Source organism: Psittacula echo (assembly GCF_963264785.1).
Source record: "Psittacula echo genome assembly, chromosome: 5".
NCBI lineage: Eukaryota > Metazoa > Chordata > Aves > Psittaciformes > Psittacidae > Psittacula > Psittacula echo.
This window is the reverse complement of record NC_137739.1, coordinates 7,265,593-7,277,913: the sequence shown is the minus strand read 5'-3', so window position 1 is coordinate 7,277,913 and position 12,321 is coordinate 7,265,593. Positions and strand designations below refer to the sequence as shown.

The 12,321-nt window shown below is 38.0% G+C and overlaps 1 protein-coding gene across 5 annotated transcripts in view; it reads left to right on the top strand.

The window, feature by feature from the left end:
- TRRAP (transformation/transcription domain associated protein) overlaps window positions 1-12,321 on the top strand; it is a 109,664-nt gene that overhangs the window by 53,132 nt on the left and 44,211 nt on the right. For all 5 annotated transcript variants that reach the window (XR_013956844.1, XM_080617730.1, XM_080617728.1 and 2 more), the window contains exons 46-56: window positions 362-487; window positions 3,213-3,359; window positions 4,397-4,599; window positions 6,420-6,541; window positions 7,422-7,635; window positions 8,613-8,792; window positions 9,152-9,298; window positions 9,970-10,089; window positions 10,362-10,649; window positions 11,550-11,687; window positions 12,089-12,201. Coding sequence is in view for 4 of the 5 variants with exons in the window: in XM_080617730.1 (XP_080473856.1) it covers window positions 362-487; window positions 3,213-3,359; window positions 4,397-4,599; window positions 6,420-6,541; window positions 7,422-7,635; window positions 8,613-8,792; window positions 9,152-9,298; window positions 9,970-10,089; window positions 10,362-10,649; window positions 11,550-11,687; window positions 12,089-12,201 (1,798 nt within the window). In the remaining variant the exon portion in view is untranslated. The remainder of the gene's footprint in view (window positions 1-361; window positions 488-3,212; window positions 3,360-4,396; window positions 4,600-6,419; window positions 6,542-7,421; window positions 7,636-8,612; window positions 8,793-9,151; window positions 9,299-9,969; window positions 10,090-10,361; window positions 10,650-11,549; window positions 11,688-12,088; window positions 12,202-12,321) is intronic.

Below are 12,321 nucleotides of genomic sequence, written 5' to 3'. Positions count from 1 at the left end.
AAACTGCTGTTTTGCTAAAGAAAGGAAGGGAGATAGTGTGTGAGAAAGAAAGACAATAGGTAATATGCTGTGTCTTAATAGGAACTAATTTAGATAATGTTCTTTTTTAAAAAATCAGTTATCTTAGACTTCTCATCAAAATTAATTATTTAGGAGTGGTACACGATTATAGAAGACATTGGTTGTATAATAAAGAGGTTTATATAAATGAGGGATCTGCTTGTGTTAACTGTGGTTTGTCAGCAACATAAACTTCCAGTGATGGTCTAGATAGATGACTGTGAGTTCTCAGTGTTAACTGTTACTTGCCTGTTCTGGGCTTATGCTACCAAAAATAAACACAACTCTTCAAACTCTGCAGGTACCTCAAGTGTGGCTTCAAAGTATGAAGAGTTGGAGTGCCTTTATGCTGCAGTTGGAAAGGTTATTTATGAAGGACTTACTAATTATGAAAAAGCCACTAATGCTAACCCTTCTCAGCTCTTCGGTAAGTTAAGTTTCCCACATCTCTAGTAGATATATGTAGAGTGTCTGTTTAGGAGTCAAAAGACAAACATTATGAGCTTTTGTTTTCCATAAGGAAATTGAAATCTGATATTATGCAGAGGAAGCTGTGGGAAGCATGTTGAGCTAACTTGAGAGATGAGCTTGGGATGTCTGTCATCTGTGAAGAAAGGGACTGAGGAGTTCATTGCATTCTGTCTTCTCCCAGTAGCTGACTTGAGAGCAATTATTGGAAGTGGAGAGCTGTAGGTAGAAGCCTCCTGTTTTAAAAGTGTATAGGAAAAAGGTGCAGCATTCAGATTAACCAAAATAAAAAGTGAAAGTTACTGGAAACTTGTTGCATGGAAAAAACAAAATCCTGCAGGTAGTTCTCTGAGATAGAGTATTTCAAGGAATCTGTGTGAACATTCTTACATGATATTATCTTATATTTTATTTTTCAGTTGTTTTTAAAGCCTCATTTATCAGCTGACTAACATAGTGTATGAAAAATTATGTATTTATGGATCTTGAATTCTAAGTAAGAAATTACAAAAATACTATTTTTTCTTGAGCGAGCAAATCTGAAGTTTAACATATACCATTCTAAAGAGCTGAAATGTTCTTCTTTTCTTCTTCTTTGTACTTACTTAACTGGTAAAGAACTCAGCTACATAATACAATGACAAAGATATATTGGAACAATACAGGTTGGCCCAGAACTAGTTGTGTTGGTAATACAGACCTGAAATTGCACAATTTTGGAAAACTTGCTGATTTAAATGGCAAATGTCCTTCACTGTTTTACTCTGTGATCTGTGTAGATAGTTGTAATTTCGCTTTGGGAATTGCCTATTTGTCAGATGTCAGGATGTGCTTTACAACAAACTAACCAAGAAAGATATTTCTTAGATTCTGTCCAGAGCTCACTTAGAAGCAGCACTACAATCTGACCATTGAAGGTGGGGCATAGCTTGTCTGTGTTTAAGGGGCTGAACATTGTGTGCCAGTCACATCTGAGCATGGAAAGAAATCAAAACTTTCAAAGCAGCCATTCAATGAACAAAGCTACACTTCTATGAATACTGGTGTAGGCTTTTGTTGCATTATGAAGTTGCAGTAGGGCAAGAGGCAGCTGTAGATTTTTGAGGTTACAGTTTCATAGGATGTATGTACTTCTTTTAAAGAGTTAAGTATTTTAAAGCATAGATATTGCTGAAACTGATGGGTTTGCATGAATGTGGAGAAGCTGATATTAGGATAGGCATTGTTAACAACTATGTGCAATTTGAAGGGACTGTGATCTTTAGGCATAGTGCATTCATGAACTGTGCCAGATTCCGCTGATTCTGCAGTTAACTTTTTCAACGTACAGTATCTGATTTATGGAATTTTATACAGTTTCTAGATTAGAAACCCAAGATTGTGTAATTTTGTGGAGTTATTTTTAAATACTAAACCTGGGTCTATTAAAGTGAAAGCTTTTTGCTACTTTTTGCTACTTGAACAAATGTGCAACATTAGGAGTAGTTTCATTTTGCTTGATTAACTATGCATATAATATTTCTTTTATATATATATTTTAGGGTCTTGGGGAAGTATCTGCTCTCCATTCCCTCCTTTCTGTCCTCCCTTTCTCCCCCTTGTCCTCCATATATACAGAACTTTCACATATTTGGTTAATGGAAAAATTACTTGTTAGTTTTAGACTAAGGACTGAAGTTGAGATTGAAGTTTTTCTTCAAACCTATCCAGATTTCTCATGTTTATGACTTGGGTAGTCCCATGCTGCTTTCATGGCAGGACAAAATACAGCTAGAACATTTTCCTGTGTTCTTTCATAGAACAAGAACGTATATATTGAAAACCTATATCTTAACTTTGGTCATCACAGTATCACAGTATCACAGTATGTTAGAGATTGGAAGGGACCTCAAAAGATCATCTAGTCCAATCCCCCTGCCAGAGCAGGAACACCTAGATAAGATTACACAGGAATGTGTCCAGGCGGGTTTTGAATGTCTCCAGAGAAGGAGACTCCACAACCTCCCTGGGCAGCCTGTTCCAGTGTTCTGTCACCCTCACTGAGAAGAAGTTTCTTCTCAAGTTTAAGTGGAACCTCTTGTGTTCCAGTTTATACCCATTACCCCTTGTCTTATCATTGTTAGCCATTGAGAAGAGCCTGGCTCCATCCTCATGACACTGCCCCTTTATATATTTATATACACTAATAAGGTCCCCCCGCAGTCTCCTCTTCTCCAAACTATAGAGACCCAGCTCCCTCAGCCTTTCCTCATAAGGGAGATGCTCCACTCCCTTAATCATCTCAGTTGCCCTGCGCTGGACTCTCTCCAGCAGGTCCCTGTCCTTCTTGAACTGAGGGGCCCAGAACTGGACACAATATTCCAGATGCGGTCTCACCAGGGCAGAGTAGAGGGGAAGGAGGACCTCTCTCGACCTACTGACCACCCCCCTTCTAATACACCCCAGGATGCCATTGGCTTTCTTGGCCACAAGGGCACAGTGTTGGCTCATGGTCATCCTGCTGTCCACTAGGACCCCCAGGTCCCTCTCCCCTACACTACTCTCTAACAGGTCATTCCCCAACCTATACTGGAACCTGGGGTTGTTCCTGCCCAGATGCAGGACTCTACACTTTCCCTTGTTATATTTCATCAAGTTATGCTCAATGAAAGTTTTATTTCCTTAAGTATTGTTTTTCTCTGTAGGTACTTTAATGATTCTGAAGTCTGCATGCAGTAACAATCCCAGCTATATTGACAGATTGATTTCAGTTTTTATGCGATCTCTGCAGAAGATGGTCAGGGAACACTTAAACCCACAGGCTACAGCAGGAACAGCAGAAGCAAATACAGGTATGATGTTATTTAGACTAAGGATGTTAATGATTAGAAGTGTTGTATCTTAGGATGTATTAACATAGTAAAGGAGTTCAAATGGTTTTGTGTGCATTGATACATGTTGAAAAATACTTCAGCATTAGTGAGAAATACTACTCAAGTATTGAAGGATGGAAAAATTGTACTTGGAGTTCCTGTTACCTGCTCAATATATGAATTTCGGTATTAACCCAAACACTTCAGTGAGTGGTTAGTGAATATTTGTTGAGCTACAGCATATGTAGAAATACTGAAATTCTGTAACATTTTTGAGGGGAGAGGGGCTGAATTTTTTTGGTCTGTGCTTTCACTTTTTAATTTTCACTGCTTCCTATTTGGCAACAATGGGACAACTGTGGAATTAACTTGTTTGAGCTGATGCTTTAGTTTTTATCTTAAAAATAGCATCTCTTTAATTCTGGACAATTCTGTCTATCATCAAATGAATTAGGTCATGAGTCGTGGAAAAAAACAGATGTTCTTGTAGAAGAAGATTCAGAGCTAGTAAAGAGCACTTTGGTTTATTAATGAATAAGCTGCTGAATGAAAGACTTCGTAAGAATTGCTGCTGTTAGATTCCCAGCCCATATTTTAATTAGATAAGTGAGAACCTGGCAGATTTTATTAACACCGAGAAGCAATTGGAAAATTATTAAACTTGACAGATAAGCAAGTCAGGAAATTAACGGAACAGAATAGGTGTGCTGCATCATAGAGTATTTCTTTCACAAGTTTAATTGCAGTTTTTCTGTACTGGGGTTCTGTAATTTACCAAAATGAAACCACACAGGCTTGCCTTTAGGATTGTGAATGAATGGATTTGAGGTGGTTTTTTGAAGGAGTCTGAGTTATTTAAGAATGGAAAGTAGTAATTCCGAAGCATTATTTCCAGGGATCTATTTCCAGATATTGTCATTACTATTTTTAAAATTACAGTAGCTTATCTTGAGAATATTTTTATTAGGTGTTTTATAGGAGTATGCCCAATTCTAGTCCTTTATTTGTATCCATAGCAGGTACAAGCGAACTAGTAATGCTAAGCCTGGATCTCGTGAAAACTCGCCTGGCTGTGATGAGCATGGAAATGAGGAAAAATTTTATACAAGCTATTCTAACATCTCTCATTGAAAAATCTACTGATGCCAAAATTCTTCGTGCAGTGGTAAAAATAGTGGAAGAGTGGGTGAAAAACAATTCCCCGATGGCAGCTAATCAGGTAAATTGAGACTATAAAAATCATTATTGCTCTCAAATGCTACATAACTGTAAGCCAGTGTTATAATTTTCAGGTTTTGACAGGGAGGTTTGTAAAGGATCTGTTATGTATGTTCGGATGCCCTTTATGAGGTTTGGAATATTTTGCATCCACTGTGGAAGTAAATGGAGTGAAAGATATCTAAGGCATTTGATACTGTCTCCCACAGCATCCTCATAGATAAGCTAAGGAAGTATGGGCTTGATAATCAGGTGGTGAGGTGGACCAAGAACTGGTTGAAAGGAAGAAGGCAGACAGTTGTGGTCAGTGGGGCAGAATCTAGCTGGAGGTCTGTGACTAGTGGAGTCCCTCAGGGGTCGGTGCTGGGACCAGTGCTGTTTAATATTTTCATCAACGACCTGGATGAGGGAACTGAATGTACCCTCAGCAAGTTCGCTGATGACACTAAACTGGGAGGAGTGGCTGACACACCAGAAGGCTGTGTTGCCATTCAGCGAGACCTGGACTGGCTGGAGAGTTGGGCCGGGAGAAACTTGATGAAATTCAACAAGGGCAAGTGTAGAGTCTTGCATCTGGGGAAGAACAACCCCACGTACCAGTACAGGTTGGGGGTTGACCTGCTGGAAAGCAGTGAAGGGGAAAGGGACCTGGGGGTCCTGGTGGATAGGAGGATGACCATGAGCCAGCACTGTGCCCTTGTGGCCAAGAAGGCCAATGGCATCCTAGAGTGCATTAGGAAGGGTGGATTAGTAGGTCAAGAGGGGTTCTCCTCCCCCTCTACTCTGCCTTGGTGAGGCCGCATCTGGAATATTGTGTCCAGTTCTGGGCCCCTCAGTTCAAGAAGGACAGGGAATTGCTTGAAAGAGTTCAGCGCAGAGCCACAAAGATGATTAAGGGAGTGGAACATCTCCCTTATGAGGAGAGGCTGAGGGAGCTGGGTCTCTTTAGCTTGGAGAAGAGGAGACTGAGGGATGACCTCATCAATGTTTACAAATATGTAAAGGGTGAGTGTCAGGATGATGGAGCTAGGTTTTTTTCAGTGATGGCCAGTGATAGGACAAGGGGCAATGGGTGTAAACTGGAGCATAGGAGGTTCCATGTGAACATCAGGAAAAACTTCTTTACTGTGAGAGTGACAGAGCACTGGAACAGGTTGCCCAGGGGGGTTGTGGAGTCTCGTACGTTGGAGATATTCAAGGCTCGGCTGGACAAGTTCCTGTGTGATGTACTCTAGGTTACCCTGCTCTTGCAAGGGGGTTGGACTAGATGATCTTTTGAGGTCCCTTCCAACCCTTGGGATTCTGTGATTCTGTGATACCTAATTTTTTATAGGCTTATATTAGGTGTGTGATCTGAAGTGCTGTTTTGCTGAGAACTTGTTTCAAAGTAAAAGTTTTAAACTGTTTCACATTAACTAAGATAGGTTCTTCAGGAGGAGGATGACTAATGCTGGTTTAAATCATGCTATTTCTCTAACATTTTGTGGCCTCCTCACTTTGCCATATTTTCTATTAGAGTTGAGTACTTGAGAGTCTAGTGCTCTATAAAAGGACATGCACTTCTAAAAATCTAAGATTTTTGTAATCATAGAAGAACTCAAACCTGGTTTTAGTCATGATTTTAAAACTCTGTAGCATATATTAGAAGGATAAATGCTTGAGTTATTTTTCAAGAACTATGACCTTCTACCAAGCTATTTTTCAGTACTTTAGAAGTGAAAGAGTGACATAAAGGATGGCTGAGGTGTACTTTGAATTTGCCAGTACTCTGCGTGTTTTAAGATGAAGTGACAAAATTAATCATGTCTTCTTTTAACACAGACACCTACTCTCCGGGAGAAGTCCATTTTACTAGTGAAAATGATGACTTACATTGAAAAGCGTTTTCCAGAAGACCTTGAATTAAATGCCCAGTTCTTAGACCTTGTTAACTACGTCTATAGGTAATTACAGCAATTAATCATTTATTGCAGCTTATTGGTTCATAATTTGTATCATATATGACCTTTATACCATAGCATCAATCTTTGTAGGTTTGAGTTAAGTGATTATTATTTTTTGCTTTTTTCCTAAAATGCAAAATCCTTTGATTTCACTGAGACCACAGAATGTGTTTAAAAATGACAGTTTGAAAATGGAAGTTCTTTGAAAGGATTTTTGTTTTGACTCCACTAAAATATTCCCACTGTCACAACTTAGTCCTTTCCCAAGAGAACAGGGTGTTCTCATAGCTGATTGCATTCTAAACATTATGGTGATAGCTGAAGTCTGTCTATTCACATCCTTACTGTATAAAGGTTTGGGGTTTTTTTGTCTTGGAAATTTGTTGCATGTTACATTTGCAGGAGAGTTACTTTGCTAGAGCTAAACTGGCAGGATTTGTAATATAATGAAATAATTAATTATCAACAAATGCCAGGTATTTAATTTTGTGCTGATGATTCATGTTATTTTGAGTTACTCTTTGCTGCTGTTCTGTTTGCTGAGTAATTGTGCAAATCCTTAGTGTGGACATGGTGATCAAAAGCTTGTTACCAATGAATATCATGTGTCATTTCAAACAGAATACAGATGTGGTTGAAAGTGTTTCATAATTATAATACAATTTTATCCTGAGAGAGTTTTTATCATAGTTCTGGGGTAGTTTTCTAGGAAGCAGCAATGTTGTCATTGCTGTTTCTTTCAAAATGCCACACCTGTGTGTGTGCCTCACCATGTGGGCTTGTACAGAGTATCACCTCTATTGATTTTTAGTATTTCATCTGCAAAACATAAAAGGCTTCTCTTCGTAATGTCTCTGTCATATCATCTTTATCATTTTAGGGATGAGAATCTTTCTGGTAGTGAACTTACTGCTAAACTGGAGCCAGCGTTTCTCTCGGGTTTGCGTTGTGCCCAGCCACTCATCCGAGCCAAATTTTTTGAGGTCTTTGACAATTCTATGAAGCGACGTGTTTATGAGCGCCTCCTTTATGTGACCTGTTCTCAAAACTGGGAAGCTATGGGAAATCACTTTTGGATCAAACAGTGCATTGAGGTAGGGAAATCATTTGCATTGGAAATATAATTTGAGAAGTATGTTTTATTCCTCATTTTTCTTAGTTGGGTGTAAAAGCATTATGCGGCATTGCTTGTGGTATGTATTATCTGTATCAAAGCTAAAATATTAAATCTGCTGCCTCAGATACTTCCTGTGGTGCTTAAAAATAAGCACAATGTCTAAACTATGAAATGGTGATACTTTTAAAGTGGCTTTATTATCGACCTTTAAAATCTGTTTTCTCTGTGAAAAGATTAATGACCAGGTTTAAGAAAACCCATCTCCTAAAGGATGGCATTTATAAAAAAAAATAAAAGAATTGTTATAGTAGATGTTTTCAAGAAAACTGTTAAGGCCAGAGAGTCTGTTCTGGTGATATAACTGTCAGGTGGGATTAGCATTGAAACGCAATTGCATTTTGGGTTGGTTTATTTAAAACAAGATGGGGCCAAACTGCCTTTTTATTTTTAGTTTTGAAACAAGTTGCATATTAAAGCATGGGCCTAAAGTGACTGTGAGGATAACTTTGTACTCTTAAAGGTATTAGAACTCCTTCCAGAGAGATAAAGAACAGCATTGCTTGATGTTTTTTTGACCCCTTACCTGGTTTTGGGAGCACTTCCACGTTAATGGTGAGAGTCTGTATACATCAGCTAATTGAGGGCACTAAATATACATGTCAAAAAGTACAAAATACATAATTTAGGCATAGAAGGTTCCTATTTCTTCAGCATTTTTAGGAGAGGCTTGAAAAACATTCTTGAAAGTACAGTCATGAACTTCAGAGTGGTGGCAAAATGTGACCAGTTTAAGATGAAAATGTATTTAGGTATTTAATGAATAAAGGTAATAAATAGGCTTTAAACATTATAGCAACTTTTATCTTGTTGATATTAAATTGTAGTGATGTTTTCCTTGAAATAATACAGTAAAACGTATATTTAAAGCAATCTCTGTGCTTTTGAATGTCTTAGCTCCTGTTAGCAGTGTGTGAAAGGAATACTACAATTGGGACAAGCTGTCAGGGTGCTATGCTGCCCTCCATCACCAATGTTATCAACCTTGCTGACAGTCACGATAGAGCAGCATTCGCTATGGTAACCCATGTCAAACAAGAGCCTCGTGAAAGGGAAAACAGTGAATCCAAAGAAGAGGTAACTTAGAGAAAATACCGTAGACAGATCTTATTTATGTAATACTGTTCTCCATAGTTTCTCATTGTGTAAGTTTGAAAAATATGTCTTGAAGATGATGTGCAAAGATTGTTCAGTGTATCTTGTTTTTAATACACTGTGTTTTAACCATGCATGGGTTTCTCAGAACTTTCACTCATTTGTTTAGCCTTTTCTTTACTATAGTACTCTAGCAATTGCATATTTGAACCTGAAGAACTAGCAGAAACAGTGAGACCTGAAATAAGTTGTTTGAAAGGGCATTTTATATTTGTATGGGGGGAAAAAGCAAAACTACATAGAAAATGTCTTCATGCTTTGTGTTGTTTGCTTCTGGATAGGATGTTGAAATAGACATTGAATTGGCTCCGGGAGATCAGACCAGTACACCTAAAACTAAGGAACTTTCTGAGAAGGACATTGGCAATCAGCTGCACATGTTGACCAACCGGCATGACAAATTTCTTGACTCTCTTCGAGAAGTGAAGGTTGGTACAGGTTGTCAGCTTCCTGACAAATCACTTTTAATACTGAAATCTTCAAGCTGACCTGACGTGCCTTTTTTTCCCCTTATCTGACATTTCTGATTTTTTTAGCTGACTTTATTTTTAATGTAGACATCTCTTATAATCTGATGTAATTTCTTGTGTAGAGTAAAAAATTCTTAAGCCTTTACTTAATTGCTAGTTTTTACTCTGTTACTTTCCTACAAAGTTATATTGCATCCTTCTCCACCTGTAAGTATATTTTAACTGTTCAGTTAAGAAAACAGTGGTGACAAAGACAGGGTATAGGATCAGAAAAGTGAATCAGCATCTTATGTTTAAATAATTTCAAAGAAACTAATTCTGGCTGAAAGCTATGTTGAAGTAGTACTTCCATAACAGCTCTATCCAATTAACTTTACCAGTCATCAACTTCTTTCCTTTTTCCTTCTATTTTTTTATTAATAGTAAGAGTAATGAATCAGAGTCTTTATCAACATGAAAATGGGATTAAGTTCTTGCTACAGTAATCTGTATCACTAAAGGAAATGTCTTTTTGATATGCTGGTTGGAAAAGGCATTTGCTTTACTGCTTAAACAACTGTATAATTGTGTACTGCTTTTTCCTGTAAATTGTATTTTGCTCATTTGTATCCATCTCTCTTTGTTCCTAGACTGGAGCGTTGCTGAGTGCCTTTGTCCAGTTATGTCATATTTCCACACCATTAGCAGAGAAGACTTGGATACAGCTATTTTCTCGACTTTGGAAAATCTTGTCTGACAGACAACAACATGTGAGTATCTCTCTCCTTACATATAAATTCCTCTTTGACTGATGTTTCAGGGAAAAATTTCTATGATGGCATAGTGACTTGTTCACTTGCTTTGAGAAGTTTGCCATTCTTTGTGGCTAGTGAATCTTTTGAATGGAATAGGGTCCTTCAGCTTACAAAGAGGAATACCCTTATGAAATGACTGTTTCCTGTATTAATGAGATTTTAAATCTAAATTCTCTAATTGAAGAATCTGAATGAGAAAGTAACTATTCTTATGTTTTTTGTTCTAGGCTCTAGCAGGTGAAATAAGCCCATTCTTGTGCAGTGGTAGCCATCAAGTACAGCGAGATTGCCAGCCGAGTGCACTGAATTGCTTTGTGGAAGCAATGTCGCAGTGTGTTCCTCCCATTCCCATCAGACCTTGTGTCCTGAAATACTTGGGTAAAACTCACAATCTCTGGTTTCGTTCTACACTGATGCTGGAACATCAAGCCTTCGAAAAAGGACTGAGTCTACAAATTAAGCCTAAGCAGACAACAGAATTTTATGAGCAGGAAAGCATAACTCCTCCTCAACAGGTAGTGTTATATTAATTGAAATACCTTATGAAATATGAAGAGAAACACACAGTGACAGTGTAGTACAATAGTATCACAGAATCATTTAAGTTGGGAAAGACCCTTAAAGTCATCGAGTCCAGTTGTAAACCTGACAATGACAAACCCACCACTAAAACATATCCCTAAGCACTACATCTACACATCTTTTAAATATCTCCAGGGATGGTGTCTCCACCACTACAGCAGCCTGTTCCAAAGCTTGACATCCTTTTCACTGAGGAATTTTTTCCAGTCTAAACCTCCCGTAGCACAATTTGAGGCCATTTCCTCTTGTCCTATTGCTTGTTACTTTTGAAGAGAGAGCATCACCCACCTTGCCCTTGCTACATCCTCCTTTCAGGTAGTTGTAGCGGGCAATAAGGTGTCCCCTAAGACTCCTTTTCTCCTTAACAAATTGCTACCTAAACAAATGGAGTACCCTGTGAACAGGTGCTGTTGTAGTCTGTCAGGTAGTTAAGATCTACCTGGGCATGTTTGTGATCAGCTGAGGAAGCTAAGTATTAGATTCTTTTTACATTAAAGACTGAGCTGTTGGCTTGTTAAACAATTTTGTTCTTTATGGTTTGATCTGATGTATCAGGGAAGACCAGGAAGTATCAATGTACAGACCATAGTGAAGCCATAGTGTTTTTTGGTCTTTTGAGGGTTTTTTGGTCATGTAATGCAGTGGAGTTGTTCTCAGTACTTGGTCATTACTAATTGCTTGTCTTCTAGAGTTTGAAAAAGAGCTTATGTAAACACTTCTCTATTTCAATATCTCTATCAATTTGCCTCAGTGTAGAACATGTGGGTTTGCTATCTACTGTGCTTTATAAGGACAGCTTGACTATGGAGAAATGTATGTGCTTAACATCCTAGGAAATACTGGATTCCCTTGCTGAGCTCTACTCTTTGTTACAAGAAGAGGATATGTGGGCAGGACTATGGCAGAAACGCTGTAAATTCCCAGAGACAGCAACAGCTATTGCCTATGAGCAACATGGCTTTTTTGAACAGGTACACTGTTGATATTAAAAACGATTTGAGTACTTCTACTGTTAGGATGATGCTGATCAGCAAGAAAATATTCTGAATATTAATAAATAGCTTCAGTCTTCTAAAATAGAAAGTGCCACAGCTTCTGTCCTGGCTAAAGTAGTAGTTTAATGTCAGTTTAATACCTAGACAAGGTGAGATTTTTGAGCACATCCATCAAGTTTTCATGATATTTGTAAAGCTGTCAAAAATTACTATATTCAGAAACGAGTTAACACACATCACTCTTCACTTTTATTTATTTATTTATTTAACTTAGAATTCATAGACATTTTCTCATAACTTTTTTTATAAGGAAAAGAATGTTGAGTTAATGTGTATATAGCAGTTGTAAAAAATAAAATGGTTTGATCTCTATTTAGGCTCAAGAAACTTATGAAAAAGCAATGGAAAAGGCGAAAAAAGAACATGAACGGAACAATGCTTCCCCTTCGATCTTTCCTGAGTATCAGCTCTGGGAAGACCATTGGATTCGGTGAGACTTAAAAGCTAATGTAGAGCAAGCATTTTTGCCCTGCAATAGAAGTAAAATACTCTGCTGGTTTAAAGCATTAGTTATGAGAATAAACTTAGCTCAGGATTTAGCTAAGATACA